A 14,207-nucleotide genomic window follows, 5' to 3' on the forward strand; every position below is an offset into this window, starting at 1 on the left:
AGACACGGTGACATAAATGAAACATTGAAATATCCAGAGAATTCTCACCACTAAATCCTCGCAAACTTCTATTGGATTTAATGGTGACTCTTATTTTTTTTTTAACGTTTATTCATTTTTGAGAGACAGAGAGAGACAGAGCGCAAGCGTGGGTGGGTCAGAGAGAGAGGGAAACAGGCTCCAGGCTCCGAGCTGTCAGCACAGAGCCCAACGCGGGGCTTGAACTCACAAACTGCAAGATCATGACCTGACCCGAAGTTGGACGCTTAAACCGACCGAGCTACCCAGGCACCCCTGGCTGAATTGTCATTCAGCAATTCCAAGTATTCTCAAAGTGTGACTTTGAAGTCTGTGTTTCAACCCCTCACACACTCTAGTCTGGTTCAGCTGAGGAGTTTAAATTGCCCCTGCGATGGTTTTCCTAATTATTAAATATATGAGCTCCTTTCACATCTTTAATACAGGACATTTTTTTTCTTTTTTGTTTTTGACCACTGCATGGTTCATAAGGCACTTTGCAGCTTTTCAAATTGTTACATGTGTTTAATTAGCCTAGAGACCCTGCCACGTTGATTTCTGTCAGCTGCATAACAGTCTCTGTGGGTAGCTTGCAAATCCCTGTCTGGGATTGTTTTTAATGATTTTGCACATTTCTTTTTGAAAGCAAATGAAGGACAGACTAGATGAGCAGGAGTCAGTGGCGGGATGGCTGTGGCGGGAGGAGGGCGGTGCTTGGGTGCTGTTGTGCTGGGGAGAAGCATGTGACTGGAGCCCAGTAGAAAATCACTGGTTGACAACTGGCGTTCGGACAGGAGTTGATTACACACCACGATCTGAAGCCCAGGCCTGAGACAGGCAGGTTTGTGAGGGAGCGTCCTTCGTGTGCATTTATTTACCACAAGCTCAATGTAACATTTGCTCACTAGAACCTTTCCAGCAAAGGGTTTGACATTATTCTCTTTGGATCTTCTCTATGGTACTTGCCAAAATTTATAGCAAGGAGGAAATGTATTGATCTGGTTACCCCAAGAGATGGTATAGGCTGAAACGGATAGAGTTAAAGAGGATTTAGAGACATCCATGGGCAGTGGACTCTTACAAGATCATTGAACAAAGCTTGGCAGGGCTGGGGGGAGTTGGATGGGGTCCCTTTCTCATGGTGTGCCTCAAAGATGCCAACAGGAAACTCTTAATGAAAAGACACTTTGATAATAGACTGTAACTGTGATTGCCACCTTTTTATTTAAAAAAAAAAAAAAAACACCAAAACATGACTAGGTGATGAAATGCAAGAATCAGATTGGATTTCTGTGTAGCAAATACTTAGTATATAGTATCTCTGTGTTCTGATTTCCAAAGAGGTATCACATGTCAGTAGCTACTTCTAGCTTATGCTGTGTGGTAAGTAGCTGTTTTCACCAAGGCAGAGAAGGACCAGCCTTCCTGATTTTCACCCAGGACTGAAGCTTTATAGCATGCCTCTGGGGCAAGGTTTTATGTCCACACTGCCTGGCCCCTCGAGTGTTCGTACTGAGTTTAGAATGTTCTCTTTCTCCATTAGCCAGACATCCCTTTAGAAAAAGATACGGCCCTCACTTGTGCTGCTTCTTTGCCACTCTTCATATGGAATAAAGAAGCTATTTACTTCCCATTATTTGAAGTAATTGCAGAAAGAAACTAATCTGGAGAGAGGAGTGACTGTCCAGGCAGTGAAGAAGACGCAGCCTGTTAGGGGCTTGGAATATTCTGAGGGGGATTTCTGAATCAATTTCACTGAGGCGTGGTTTTGATGTTGTTAAATTCAGGCTACTGCAGAGTTTGATGCCTCTGTTGGCTTATTTTTATTTTTATTGGGGAGAGTGTGTTGATGGGGTAGGAGGGCCTGGTGTACCATAGCTAGACCAACACCTTATGATCAATTTGTTAGTTAATTTCATGTGAATGGGGCAAATCAGTTCTCTTTCATCCCCCCTGGCGCTGTGATTCTGTGAGTCTAAGATGGAAATAGCTGTTTCAGAGGAAAGACAATTCCATGCAAATCATATTGGCTGGAGTTTCAACTGTATTAGTGGCCTGATGCCTTATTTTTCCTGAGCTCAGAAATAATGAGAGAGCAAAGCTACGGCCAAGTTGTTCACTGGAGGGCTCTTTCCATGAAAATAGATATTACTTCTTTTTTTTTCCTCAGCAATTGAGCCTTTGTTCCTTCTAAAAGCAGTTGTCATGAACTCCTCATTACCATTTTTCTTAATGTGATAAATGTAAACTACAAGAAAGCTATCATGTTTGAAAAGCTATAGCAGCCTTTAGAAAGGAATACTGACGCCTGGCATAAGTCTTTAAAAAGGCTTAGACTGGGGATTGCAACAAATGTATCCTCTTGCCTCCCTGTGCCTGGACTTGTCTTTTACTTACAGCAGAATCTGTGTTGCTACATCTGCAATCTCTGTCTGTCCCGCAATGTGAGATCAGCAAATGTCTTCAGTGATTTCTGGAACGTGGTAGCAAGTCGATAGCAAAACTGTTTCTTTTCTTTTTTTTTTTTTTAATTCAACTCTGACAGGTTTATTTTAGCTCTACTTTTGAATGATAACTAATAATTGTTATCTTATACCCATTCCAATTATGAATACTCTGGTTACCTAGAGCCAGCCGCAACCCTGTACCTGGACCTGCTCCAGCTACCCGGCTCTTACGTACGTTGCAGAGAGCAAAACCATAATAATGTTTTTTGGATGAATGAAATTAAATGTAGATCATTAAAGATGGTGTTGGGGGAGCAGCCAATGAAAGTGTATAAATTTTGTCAAATTGGTTTAGCTGACCTGGAGGTAAAGGAGCATATTAGAGCTTAGCCATAAAGAATTCTTTCATTAGGCGCTCCCAGCTGGCTCGCTCAGTTGGGCATCCGACTTCAGCTCAGGTCATGATCTCACAGTTTGTGAGTTCGAGCCCTGCGTCAGGCTCTGTGCTGACAGCTCGGAGCCTGAGCCTACTTCCAGGTCTGTGTCTCCCTCTCTCTCTGCCCCTCCTCTGCTCACACTCTGTCTTTCTCTGTCAAAAATAAAGAAACATTAAAAAGAATTTAAAAACAGAATTCTTTCATGTTATGATGATAGCGTGTGTCATGCTATCCGGTGAAGTTGCTTGGGAAAAAAATGGCTATAATATTATATTATAGTTTAATTTTTTTAAGGTTTACTTATTTTTGAGAAGGGGGTGAGAGAGAGAGAGAGAGAGAGAGACAGAGACAGAGACAGAGACAGGGTGTGAGCAGGGGAGGGGCAGACAGAGAGGGAGACACAGAATCTGAAGCAGGCTCCAGGCTCTGAGCTGTCAGCACAGAGCCCGAGGCGGGGCTCGAACTCACAAGCCGTGAGATCATGATCTGAGCCAAAGTCGGACGCTTTACCGACTGAGCCGCCCAAGCGCCCCTGTATTACATTTTAAATGATGGTCATTTGGATGTAGTTGATGGCAAAATAATTTGAAACACAAGAATTAGAAACTGGACATCGAACTTTAAAAATCACTTTTGAAAAAGATTAACAGTGTCAAAATTAGCTTATGGCTGAAGGAAACAAGCTCCTGGCTTAGAAAGGTTGAGTTGCGCCCAATGTGTCACCATGGTGGTCTGCCCACCTGTTGCTAGAGGTTTCTCTGTGGACTGTGTGCGTAGAGTGGTGAAGTGTAACTGCACATGGCCGTACACATCCCCGTTACACTGAGTGAACGAAATGCAACTCCTCGCATCGGCCATGGCAAGAAGATGGATCGATTGTCTGAACGAACACATGGTGTGGCCACGGGGTCACTGATCACCACGCTCCCCAACTGTAAATTAGAATTAGGCCCTTTAAAATGTTTTTTAATATTTATTTATGAGACAGAGAGAGACAGAGCACAAGGAGGGGTAGAGAGAGAGGGAGACACAGAATCTGAAGCAGGCTCCAGGCTCCAAGCTGTCAGCACAGAGCCCGATGAGGGTCTCAAACTCAAAACCTCGAGATCGTGACCTGAGCTGAAGTCGGTCGCTTAACCAACTGAGCCACTCAGGTGCCCCTGGAATTAGGTCCTTTTAAAATAGAACCCTGGTTGGGGGGGGGGGAGGGGTGGGCAGGATGAAGGCAGCAGTCTAAGGTGCACCTTGTGCATGTATAGTCCTGAGGCCGATGGAGAAAATTTCCAGATTCCCTGAAACAACTGCCGGCCCTAAAGAGCTTTAAATAAAGCAGTCAGTTATTTATTTGAAGACAAAAATACTATCAGGATTTTTTAGAACATGTCAATGAAATCATAACTTAGTGTTAGAAACTTTTAAAACAATTAGCCTTTTTCTTACTTTTTTTTTTCCCTGGTGGATTGCATGATGTGTTGGCCTATTGTTGGGAAGTGATGTTTCGTATGACAGTTGAATTTATGCTTCTTCCCTACCGGCACTTGCATAGAAATCAGAGATGCAGTCTCAGGAGACTGTCTTAAGACCATTCCAAAGAGAAGAGTATCCATTCAGTTTCATGGAACAGCATTTTGACCACTTGAGAGGCTTGGCAGGAGCATCAGCGATCAAGCCCAGAAAAGCCCACCGTTGTTGGACCTTCCAAGAGCTGAGCAAACAGACGAATTGGGCTGTTAGCTGTCTCACCGCGAGCCAGAAGGCCCTCCACAGCCCTCCTTCCCCACCGTCCCTGGGACAGTGATGGACTTCCTTAGCCAGTTTGCTCAGCCGTGTTTGCATGTCACACAAAACAACAACAATAACAGCAAAGCCTGCTCTTTCAGATTCAGTTTTGCACCATAAATATCCTCGGCCGTACCGAGATGAAGAAGACGATCAAAGGTTCATGGAAGGCGGTGCGGTTGGTCCTTAACCTCCCTCCCCTGCCTCTCTAGGAATCCCTTTTCTAGTACCCTGGGCACAGGCCCCCTTGCCTTTAGAGATGCGTCCCCATTGCCTTCTAAAGCAGTAGGCTCCATGGTTGAAAAGGCCACATGAATGGAAAATCTTGTATAGTTTGAGCTAACATTGGTTCCCCGGTAACTTCTCCCTACAGGACATAGTCCTAACCTCTTGGTCCACAAAGCAGGTTCCAAATCTCTCCCATATGAGAGCCCTTAGGCTCTCTCATATTTGAATGCACTTCTCAGACCTTCCCTCTTCTGTAGACTAAATGTTCTCTTTAAAAATGTTTTTTTTAATGTTTGTTTATTTTTGAGAGAGAGACAGAGCGTGAGAGGCAAAGGGACAGAGAGAGAAGGAGTCACAGAATCCGAAGCAGGCTCCAGGGTCTGAGCTGTCAGCACAGAGCCCAACTCGGGGCTCGAACTCAGGAGTGTAAGATCATGACCTGAGCTGAAGTCGGATGCTTAACCGACTGAGCCACCCAGGCGCCCCCTAGATGTTCTCTCTTAAAGTGCATTTATACCTGTAATGCTTTCCAAGCTCTTATAGTTCTAGCAGCCATCCCTGTTAAGAGAGCGCAGTATTCCCAGGCCCCTGCTGAAATGAGCCATCCAGGATGGCGGTGTGTTTCAGATGTGGCCTGTCCCATACAGCGTACTATTGTGTGCAATCAATGATCGTCTTCTGCACTGGAGGCAGCATACTTACCTTGATATCACCTGTGTTGGCATTGGTTCTTTTGGCTGCTGAATCCCCTCAAGTTTGCTTCGGGTCAACTAAAATCCTTGCATTTTCATCCCATGAATCACAGCTAAGTCAGGTGGGCTTTCTCATTCTGCAATTTTACACTTGGTTTGCAGAACATAATTGCAGTTTTCATTTACCTCTGTTAAAATTCATCTTATTGGCTTCAGGCCAGGTTTGCAACGTGTTTCTGAATTTTGATATTCACAGTTTAGTGTCACCTACAGTTTTGATAAGCACACATGTTGTATGTTCTTAAGTTGTTGATTAAATGAGATAGTGCTTCTGAGTATCTCTGTCAATCAGAAGGCCCAATAACAAGTAAGGCATTATTATCATTAAAACTGGTAAACAAGGAAGGACCACAAATGGCAGAGCCTTAGGAAATGCCTCTGGAGGCTGCCTTCTAGGTTGACCTTATTTACTCAACAATTTGTGTAAGTTTATTCAGCTTAGGGCATGTTAATGCGCCTTGCACATCTCCATCCTTAGCTGTAGGAGTTCTGTGTGAGGTTTGGTAAATGCCTCAGTGGGGCCAAGATGTACTGTGGCAATCCAGTCTTCCAACTAGGTCCTCATTTCCCAGGTGCTATCGATGTGCTAGATTGTGGCCTGGTCAGGGTTAAATACACCCTTGAACCCGAAGTAAGAGGGATATTTTGTAGGAGCATCTTTAGGAGAAAACAGTCTGGGAAACACAGTGTCTATCCTGGGAGGGCCCAGAGGGGAGGGAGAGTGAGACAGAGAGAGAGACAGAGAGAGAGAGAGACAGAGAGAGACCAGTAGCTCTTCCCCTGCACCCTCCTTCCTCGCATGGGTACTTTTACGACCCTGGCCAAAGGGCTCCAGCCTCCAGTCCTTGTCCTCCCAGGGCCTGCCGGGAAGGAGAGCCGGCCAGGAGGAGCAGGTGCACGTCTCTGCAGGGGCTGCCTGCTGGGAGGCCACACTGGGAGTGGCAGCGTGTGCAGACTCCTCTCCCGGCTGAGTGCTGGGCTCCCTCCGGGGGCCCACTCCACGGCCCACCTCAGCCCTGTGGTCCATTTCCTACCGAACAGCCCCACTGCTGCTACAGGTGTCTGTGCAGATACTCTCCCTGCCTGGCTTCCCTCAGCCAGTTAGCAAGTGACAGCGGATTGAGGACTGAGGAACGGTTTGGCTGCTGTTCTCCTGAGGCCCAGTTCCCTGGACAGGCCCTGCCAGGGACACCAAGGGCCCTTGACCCTTATTGCCTGGCCACCCTGATGCCTAACTCCACCTCAGCCCCCATTTCTGCCTCTTCAGAGAGCTGCTGGGGCTCATGGATACAAAGGTTCTAAATCATTCATTCAAGCAAATTAGGTTTTCTGGTAAATTATTAACATCCCCTTATTCCCCCCCCCCCCCCCCCCCCCCCCCCCCACACACACACACACGTGGTTTTGCTCAGGAGGAAGGGGGGCGCTTTGGCTAAAGAAGCAGATTTGACTCTCCAGTGAACATACCTCATTCACCTGGTCGGGGCACATGGGCTGAGCTCACGAGTCTCAAGTTTACGTTCGTTTTGGAGAAAAGGGGGTGCCGATGTTCCTGCATCCCGAGGCCCCGGAGGCATGGCAGACTGCGCAGCGTATATATTTACTATCCTATTACACTTCCTGGAACGAAAAACAGAAGGAAAAGTATCCCCTCCCCCAGTGGAAGTTGGAGTCCAAGGTCGTTTCAGTCCAGGCCTCTGTGAAAATCAACTCCGGCCTGATTTCGTGGCTTTGTCTATTCGGTCGTCCTTGTAATTTAAAAGCATTCAGCTGTTCCCACTTACTGGTACTTCCCAAGCTACACTTCTGTTCTTAGCATTTCAGCAAGGGGAAGGGGGAAGGTGGACAGAGCCCCTCTCATCTGGAGCCGCGGACGGAGCCTGAGCTACCCATCTGCTGGGCTCATGCTGGCAATGCTCTAGCTCTGCTCACGGGCCAGGTTGCCACGAACCTTGCCTTTGACACCGTGTGCTTCCCGGAACCTTGCACGCGCATTAGCTCCCTTTCTCCTGTGGCCCGGAGCGGGCAAGCAACTTGACCGGGCTCACTCGGGTAGCTTTTGGCCAAACTCAGACATGAGTTAAGCTCTCCTTACTCTTCGTCCGGGGGTCTTTTGGGGATCTTTCTGATTCTAGCAACAACAACAATGAAATATGTGAGATCCCACCTTTTATTCATTAAGATGGTTATCTGAAAAACGAATCATCTCTTCAGTTAACTCTTCGAGGTAAGGACCTGAATATTCATGTTATGCTTTTTAACCTAAATATACGCACTCAGGAGCGCACACACACGTACGTGTGTGCACACGGCTCGCGAGGTGGTTAGCACATCCAGCAGCATGAGCCCTTCTGAGGAAGGTTCTTGACTTTGTATCCTTTCTAGATCCCAGTGACTAATGCATAATGACTACGCAGCACAAGTTAGTAGAGCAAAATGCGGGGAATTCACCAAGCAGACCCCGCCATTTACTAATTGTGTGGCCTTGGACAAGTCACGTCACCTCTTTGTGTCTCCAAAGGAGTATGATAGTGACCCCTGCCTCTTTAGTTTGTAGTGCCAAAAGACCGAGTGTGGGAAATAAGCATCTGGTGCACGGTAAGCGCTTGGCGAATCTTGGTATGGTTATTATTCTTCTTATCAATTCGGTTATGATTCTTATTATTAATCCATGCATAGAAACAGTAGATGCTAATAACAGCATCTCATATTAACCAGGTACCACATACCAGGCACTGGAGATACGAAGTTGAATAAGACAAGGCTTGGGACAACATCCTATTATTACAAATAACAGCCAGTCGGACAGCTCCGTGTTAGATGAGTATGGGATGCATTTGAAATTAGGAGAGTCTGGAATCCAGACCATCTTCTGCTCCTCAGCCAGTGGCACACCCAGCTTGTGTGTCTAAGTCCAGCAAAGTGATTCTACCCACAAGTTGTTTTGGATCCATTAGCGTCTTAGCCGTGAGCCATCGTACGGATAATATGGTGGAGAAATAATCATTGGTGGAAAATTGGGCCTTTTCTGATTCTGCTGGGTTTGACTGTGAAGTCTTCAGATCACATTAATTTAAGCATCTGCCCCATTGTTAGAAATTACATAGCATGCTCTGTTGCCTGTGAAACCTATTCTTTGTCCAATACTGAAAGATAAAAACATCATTGCTTACTTAGTCCTTTCTCCATTAACTTAACCATGTTAGTCGACTTTACAATAACAGTCAACCTATGTGGTGTAGTGGAAAGGATGTGTGCTTTGGAGTCCCCAGCATTCACTTACCACTGCCCAATGGGAAGATGAGTCCCTGCTTCATTTCTTTCTTGGGGAGGATCGAAGGCGTTACAGAGCAGCCTCACGTGCATGCGTGTCTGTGTGTGCGTGTGAGATTTTTGTTGTTAGTGGAGGAGTGACGCTTGGTGTTAAGCCTGGGCGGTCAGCACTGGAGCCTGATGAATAGGTAGGCTTAGGACAATTGGATAAGGGTGCACGGGTGTTCTTATCTTGGGAATAGCAAGAACATAAAAATAGATTAATATCCTTCGAGTGTGAATGAAAAGGATGACAGTGGAAAATCTGCTGTGAGCTCTCCACACCTTACGGGTCTAGCTCATTTTGAGAAGTGAAAGAGCTTGCTCCAACGTTCCTTGCTGAAGATATCTTTTCAGGAAATTATATTCCTTTCAACTGCATCCTCCCTACCTTAATCAAATGCATCGGTGGTAATATGCAATAGGCCTGCCCTTTCATGAAATCTCGCGTTTCAAATACGGAGAATCAGTTTTACTCGATGGTGCACTCTGGGGGTAATTCGATATCATCCGATTCCACCATTGAGTAAATTCAGATGATCTGGGGGAGAAGGTACATCCCTGAGGAGGGAGTTCATCCTTCCAGGCGTATGAAACACCTTTTAATAAGCCCAGAGGCACACCTCTAAAGCCAGTGGTGGAAAGGGAAATAACTAAGCCTCTCATTGATTGAGGCATACTCCCCAGTTGCCGATAAGAGACAACACTTCTTATCCCAGGCTAGGGCTTACTGCCCCTTCGTTAGCTCGGGCCAAATTAGGACCTGTATCTTGTAAATGGAACTAATTTTGGAGAAGACCAGCCTTAATCAGGAAAAAAAAAAAAAAAAAACATCTGAAATTTAAAAGAAATCATTCAGTAACTAGAACTCGACTTTAAACTGTTGTCACACAGAGTTACTTTGGACCAGTTTTGATGAATGCATAAACAGCATTTGTCACGAACGTGATCAATTGCATACAAATGCACAACTCAAAACCACTTGAAAATAGTCTCTCTCTTAAGTAGGTTAAGCATCCCCTCTAAATCTTGTATGCATCTTTAATGTCCTTAGCACCTCCTGTTAAATAGTGCGAGGTAGAACCCAATCTGTGTCAGCCCTTGTCTGAATCATACTTACAAATTCGGCTTCAGCGCTGCACTGTGAATGAACCTGTGAAGTATCTCCTTGCATTACCGCTCTTCATACATCAAAGACTCTTTTTGAACTGGGTAATTATAGAAGGAAAAAAAACATGTTTTAGTGCTACCTGAGAGTTCTTATTAATATTACCTTTGAAATGACTAATTATGTTACCCATAAAGATTGGGGGAAAGTATTATGTAACTGACTCATTAAAAAAGGCCTTTCATAAACTTTGATCCTCTCCGCTCCTCCCCAAAGCTCTCCTTTCTTTCCATTATGGCACTGATTTTTATGTCGGATGTTTATATACCAAAATGTCTGATGAATACAACACACGAGGGTGCCCTCCCGTCTCACAAACTTTGTCATTGCTGGTGCTGGGATGTGAAGCATGTGATTTAATTATCCTTCCTCTTTGGGTACAGTGTGTCGGCCACGAGCCCTATGACTCCGGTAAGATTTGAACAGCAACTCTTTTCAAACCGAGTGTTTGAAGGCATCAGGAAGGTGCCCCTGCTGATAACGGAGAGCGGGAGCCCGAGGAGCTCCTCCTACTTTGGAGACTTGGACTCGCAGACACCCTGTGGGTACGGCTGGGCGGAACGGTGCCGCCAATCTCACAGGAACCTTCTCGAGGAATGAGAAAGAATTCTCCTCGGCTGCCTCTTCTTTGCCTGGGAAAAGCAACGGCGCGTGCCCAATCTGTGTCCAGAACGCAGGTAGTGACAGTGCTGCCCTCCCCCTGAGCTGCCAGATCACACCCGCTGCAGGAGACGGGAATGAGAAGAGCCCCAGGCAATCAGGAGTCCTTCCTGGGAGCGCCTCAGATAGTTGACAGAATGCAGAACTCAAGCCTTAGAAGAAAAGTTGAAGGTTCCCAACGAATGAACGAACAGGCTGCAAATGTCTCAGACTAGAGAAGAGGCGACACCAGGGGACAGGGTTGCTGTCTTCCAGCAGCTGAGGGCTTGTCATGCGAAGGAAGAGGGGACGTGTTCTGTGCAGTTGCAAAGTACCATCCGTAGGTAGAGGCCCCTGGGAGACAGGCGTTTGGCTCACGACCAGGAAGAATAGTGTGATCGAGCTGTGTCATGTGGGACAGGCAGCGTCAAGCATTAGGGAGCTCCCTGTCACTGGCACTGTGCAAGTGGGTGTTGGATGGCCCTGCGTGTCACAGGTAGGCTTCAAGCACCGGTATGGGGCAGGGGGAATGGAGTGGATGAATTTCAGTTCCCCTGAAAACAACTAGGCCGACTAAGTCAGTAAGTATTTATAAAGGGCCCTGCTATATTGAGTGCCAAGAAGGTGTTTCATTTTCTCAATGCCCCAAAATAAAGTTGCTTTGTTTTTCCTCACCAGGAGATGACCCATTCCTGGCCTGCTCCTCTCACTGCCATGCATACTTCTGGAAACTCTGAGAAGAACACACTTTCCATCCCAGGACAGGTCAATTCTCTTCCTTCCTCCATTTTCCTTTATCTTAGTTTAATTGTACCGGTCTTCCAGTTGGATCCTTAAAAATAAAAATGGCCTTGGTGCTCTGGTGCCCTAAAATCTAGACTTCCTCTTGCCCCTTGGGATGTTGATAGAAATCTTGTTTTTACCGAGAGTCTCCAGGAGCATATACCCCCAGACACTGGCTTGTGTGGTGTACTACCTAGAGCACAGCCCCTGTCCACATAGATGATGTAGCAGCAACATCCAAGACTTTTAAAAATATTTTTTTAATGTTTATTTACTTTTGAGAGAGAGAGAGGATGAGGGGCAGAGAGAGGGAGACACAGAATCCGAAGCAGGCTCCAGGCTCTGAGCTGTCAGCACAGAGCCCGAGGCGGGGCTCGAACCCACAAACTGTGAGATCATAACCTGAGCCAAAGTCGGACGCTCAACCGACTGAGCGACCCAGGTGCCCCCATCCAAGACGTTTTAATCAAAAAAAACCAAAACCAAAAACAAAAAAACCTATACTCTTCACCCTAATGGATCGATTTTCAATTTTGTATATCACCTTCCAGTCCTTGCGCACAAGCACACAGATCTTTACACGCCAACACATCATATTGACAGAACTTCTTTTACAGTGCTATTGTCAAATGTTTCATTTTTTCCCCTCACCTGCTCCCAGTAAGAATTTTCTCTCGCCATCAGTTTCTAAAATGCCTAAGTAACCGTGGCTATTCTAATAGCACACTTTAAAAGAAGAAGTAATGTCTTTCTCCCGTCCTTCCTTCCGTCCAATTAACCATCCGTTCATCCATCCATCCATTTATTCAGAAACCATTTTCTGAGGACATACAACAGACTTAAAGTTAGGGGTGAAGAAAAACCCTCTACATGTTATGAGCTAAATGACAAAACAATGTAGAAAATGTCTTCATAGAGAATGAAAGGTTCCGAGAACCACTTTGAGGGGCGGAGAAGGGCCCAAGAGAAGAACACTCCATGCGGAAGAACAGGACGGGCAGAGGCACGGCGAGATGAGGGGTCACGGTGCGATCCATGCTGGCATGGTCTCGAGGGGCTGGCTCAGAGTCGTGTGATGGGAGGCGGACAGAGATGAACCCCCGGCCAGCAAGTGCGTCTCTGTGAAAGACCCCGAGTGCCAGCCAAGGAGCGTAGACTCCGAAACCCAGTCAGACCCTTCAGTGTTTAGGGCCATGAGTTCAACAATAACATTGGCCTAAACTGCGTTCAGTTATCCCCTCCCACCTGTGAAAGGGGTCAGAAGTAAATGAGCAGCAACCCTCTCTGTCCGTGTCGGGTGTGTGTCATCCCCTCCTGTAAACCCACTGTCCCTCCTTAGGCCGCCCTGGACTGGCGTCTGCCTCCCTAGCATCCTGGCCAAGGGATCGGCTGAGACGTTTTGGACGTTGAATCCAACGCACTGATACAGCAATTGCATTGTTTTCAGCTGCGTTCTCCAATTTTAGAGATCATCCGCGCAAGTTGCGATTTTGACATTTACCAGTGTATACAATAGAACCGGTTGTTTAAACGGGCTTTTGTAGTAAGTGCACAATTTGGAATCAGGCGCAATTCGCATTTTCTGCCAATTATCTGTGCTCCCATCGACCCCATGATAAAGGTAGAAGCGACTGGGATAAAATGGTGAGACCGGGATGGCTACACACCCACTCTTTTGTTTCACTTGGTTCCTGCCAAAACGTTGGTCTGAAAGAAAAGTACATTTTAAATAACGGTAATGCCATCAACGACATAATGCCTGCGACATGCCTTGCCATGTTCTAAGCCGATAATATCTAGTAAATGATTCATTCCTTCATACCCAAAGAGATTGGTAATTTGACTCTCCCTAATACACAGGGGAGGAAACTGAGGCACAGAGTAACGTAATGTGCCCCGAATGACCCAGCTAGTCAATCAGGTATACCAGCCTTTAGATTCAGGTGTTCTGGTGATGTGTTTATTACACAGATTTACAGATGCCTCGGTTTAAATTTCATCTTCCAAAACGCGGACACATACAGTAAAAACATGTGACTGGGGTGAGCCCCCTTTCCTCAGTGCTTGCACCGGAACTAGGTGACAGCACCCTCCCAGAAAGCATCTATTTCGTACACACGTGATAGAGTTTGCACAGCTGTACAGGTTCTGTCTTATTTGCCTTCGGAGCTGCAGATGTGGCTGCTTTTAATCCTGGCTCTGCCGGTTGCTGGCGAGGTGGTCCCATTCAAGTTCTTCTGAACCTCAGTTTCCCCATCTGTACCATCTGAGTGGAGGTGTGTGCACATGCGCACACTTGTGGGTGCGTGCTGTATCCTCCCACTGGATTTTTCGGGTCAAAGAGTCCGTGATTCTGCAAACTTACAAAAGCAGACACCGTTTAAAATTCCCAACTTACTGAAGTTTACTTATCCATCCCCAGTTGAAAGTGCCGTGTTTTTTCAGACAGAATGGAAAAAACTCACAAGGAAGGGAATACCTTGCTCAGCAGAAGTGAGGGAGCTAATAGTGTCCTCAGGGGAAGTTCAGTCAAGGCTTCGTGGAGGTAATCAAACTCCAGACAGAGGCTGGCACTCTACAACCTGTGGGCTTTTAGGTTTTTTAAACGGTTAGGATTTTCAAAAGAAAAAGAATGTGAATGTTG

General features: G+C 46.2%; 1 protein-coding gene across 8 annotated transcripts in view; it reads left to right on the top strand.

Moving 5' to 3' along the window:
- Positions 1–14,207, top strand: part of AFF2 (ALF transcription elongation factor 2) — a 454,063-nt gene that overhangs the window by 298,219 nt on the left and 141,637 nt on the right. For 4 of the 8 annotated variants that reach the window (XM_049644415.1, XM_049644417.1, XM_049644416.1 and 1 more), the window contains exon 5: positions 11,459–11,545. The exons of the other annotated variants lie outside the window; for them this stretch is intronic. In XM_049644415.1, coding sequence (XP_049500372.1) covers positions 11,459–11,545 — 87 coding nt within the window. The remainder of the gene's footprint in view (positions 1–11,458; positions 11,546–14,207) is intronic. 8 annotated transcript variants of the gene reach the window in all.

This window comes from Panthera uncia, chromosome X (assembly GCF_023721935.1).
Source record: "Panthera uncia isolate 11264 chromosome X, Puncia_PCG_1.0, whole genome shotgun sequence".
In the NCBI taxonomy this organism is placed as follows: Eukaryota; Metazoa; Chordata; class Mammalia; order Carnivora; family Felidae; genus Panthera; species Panthera uncia.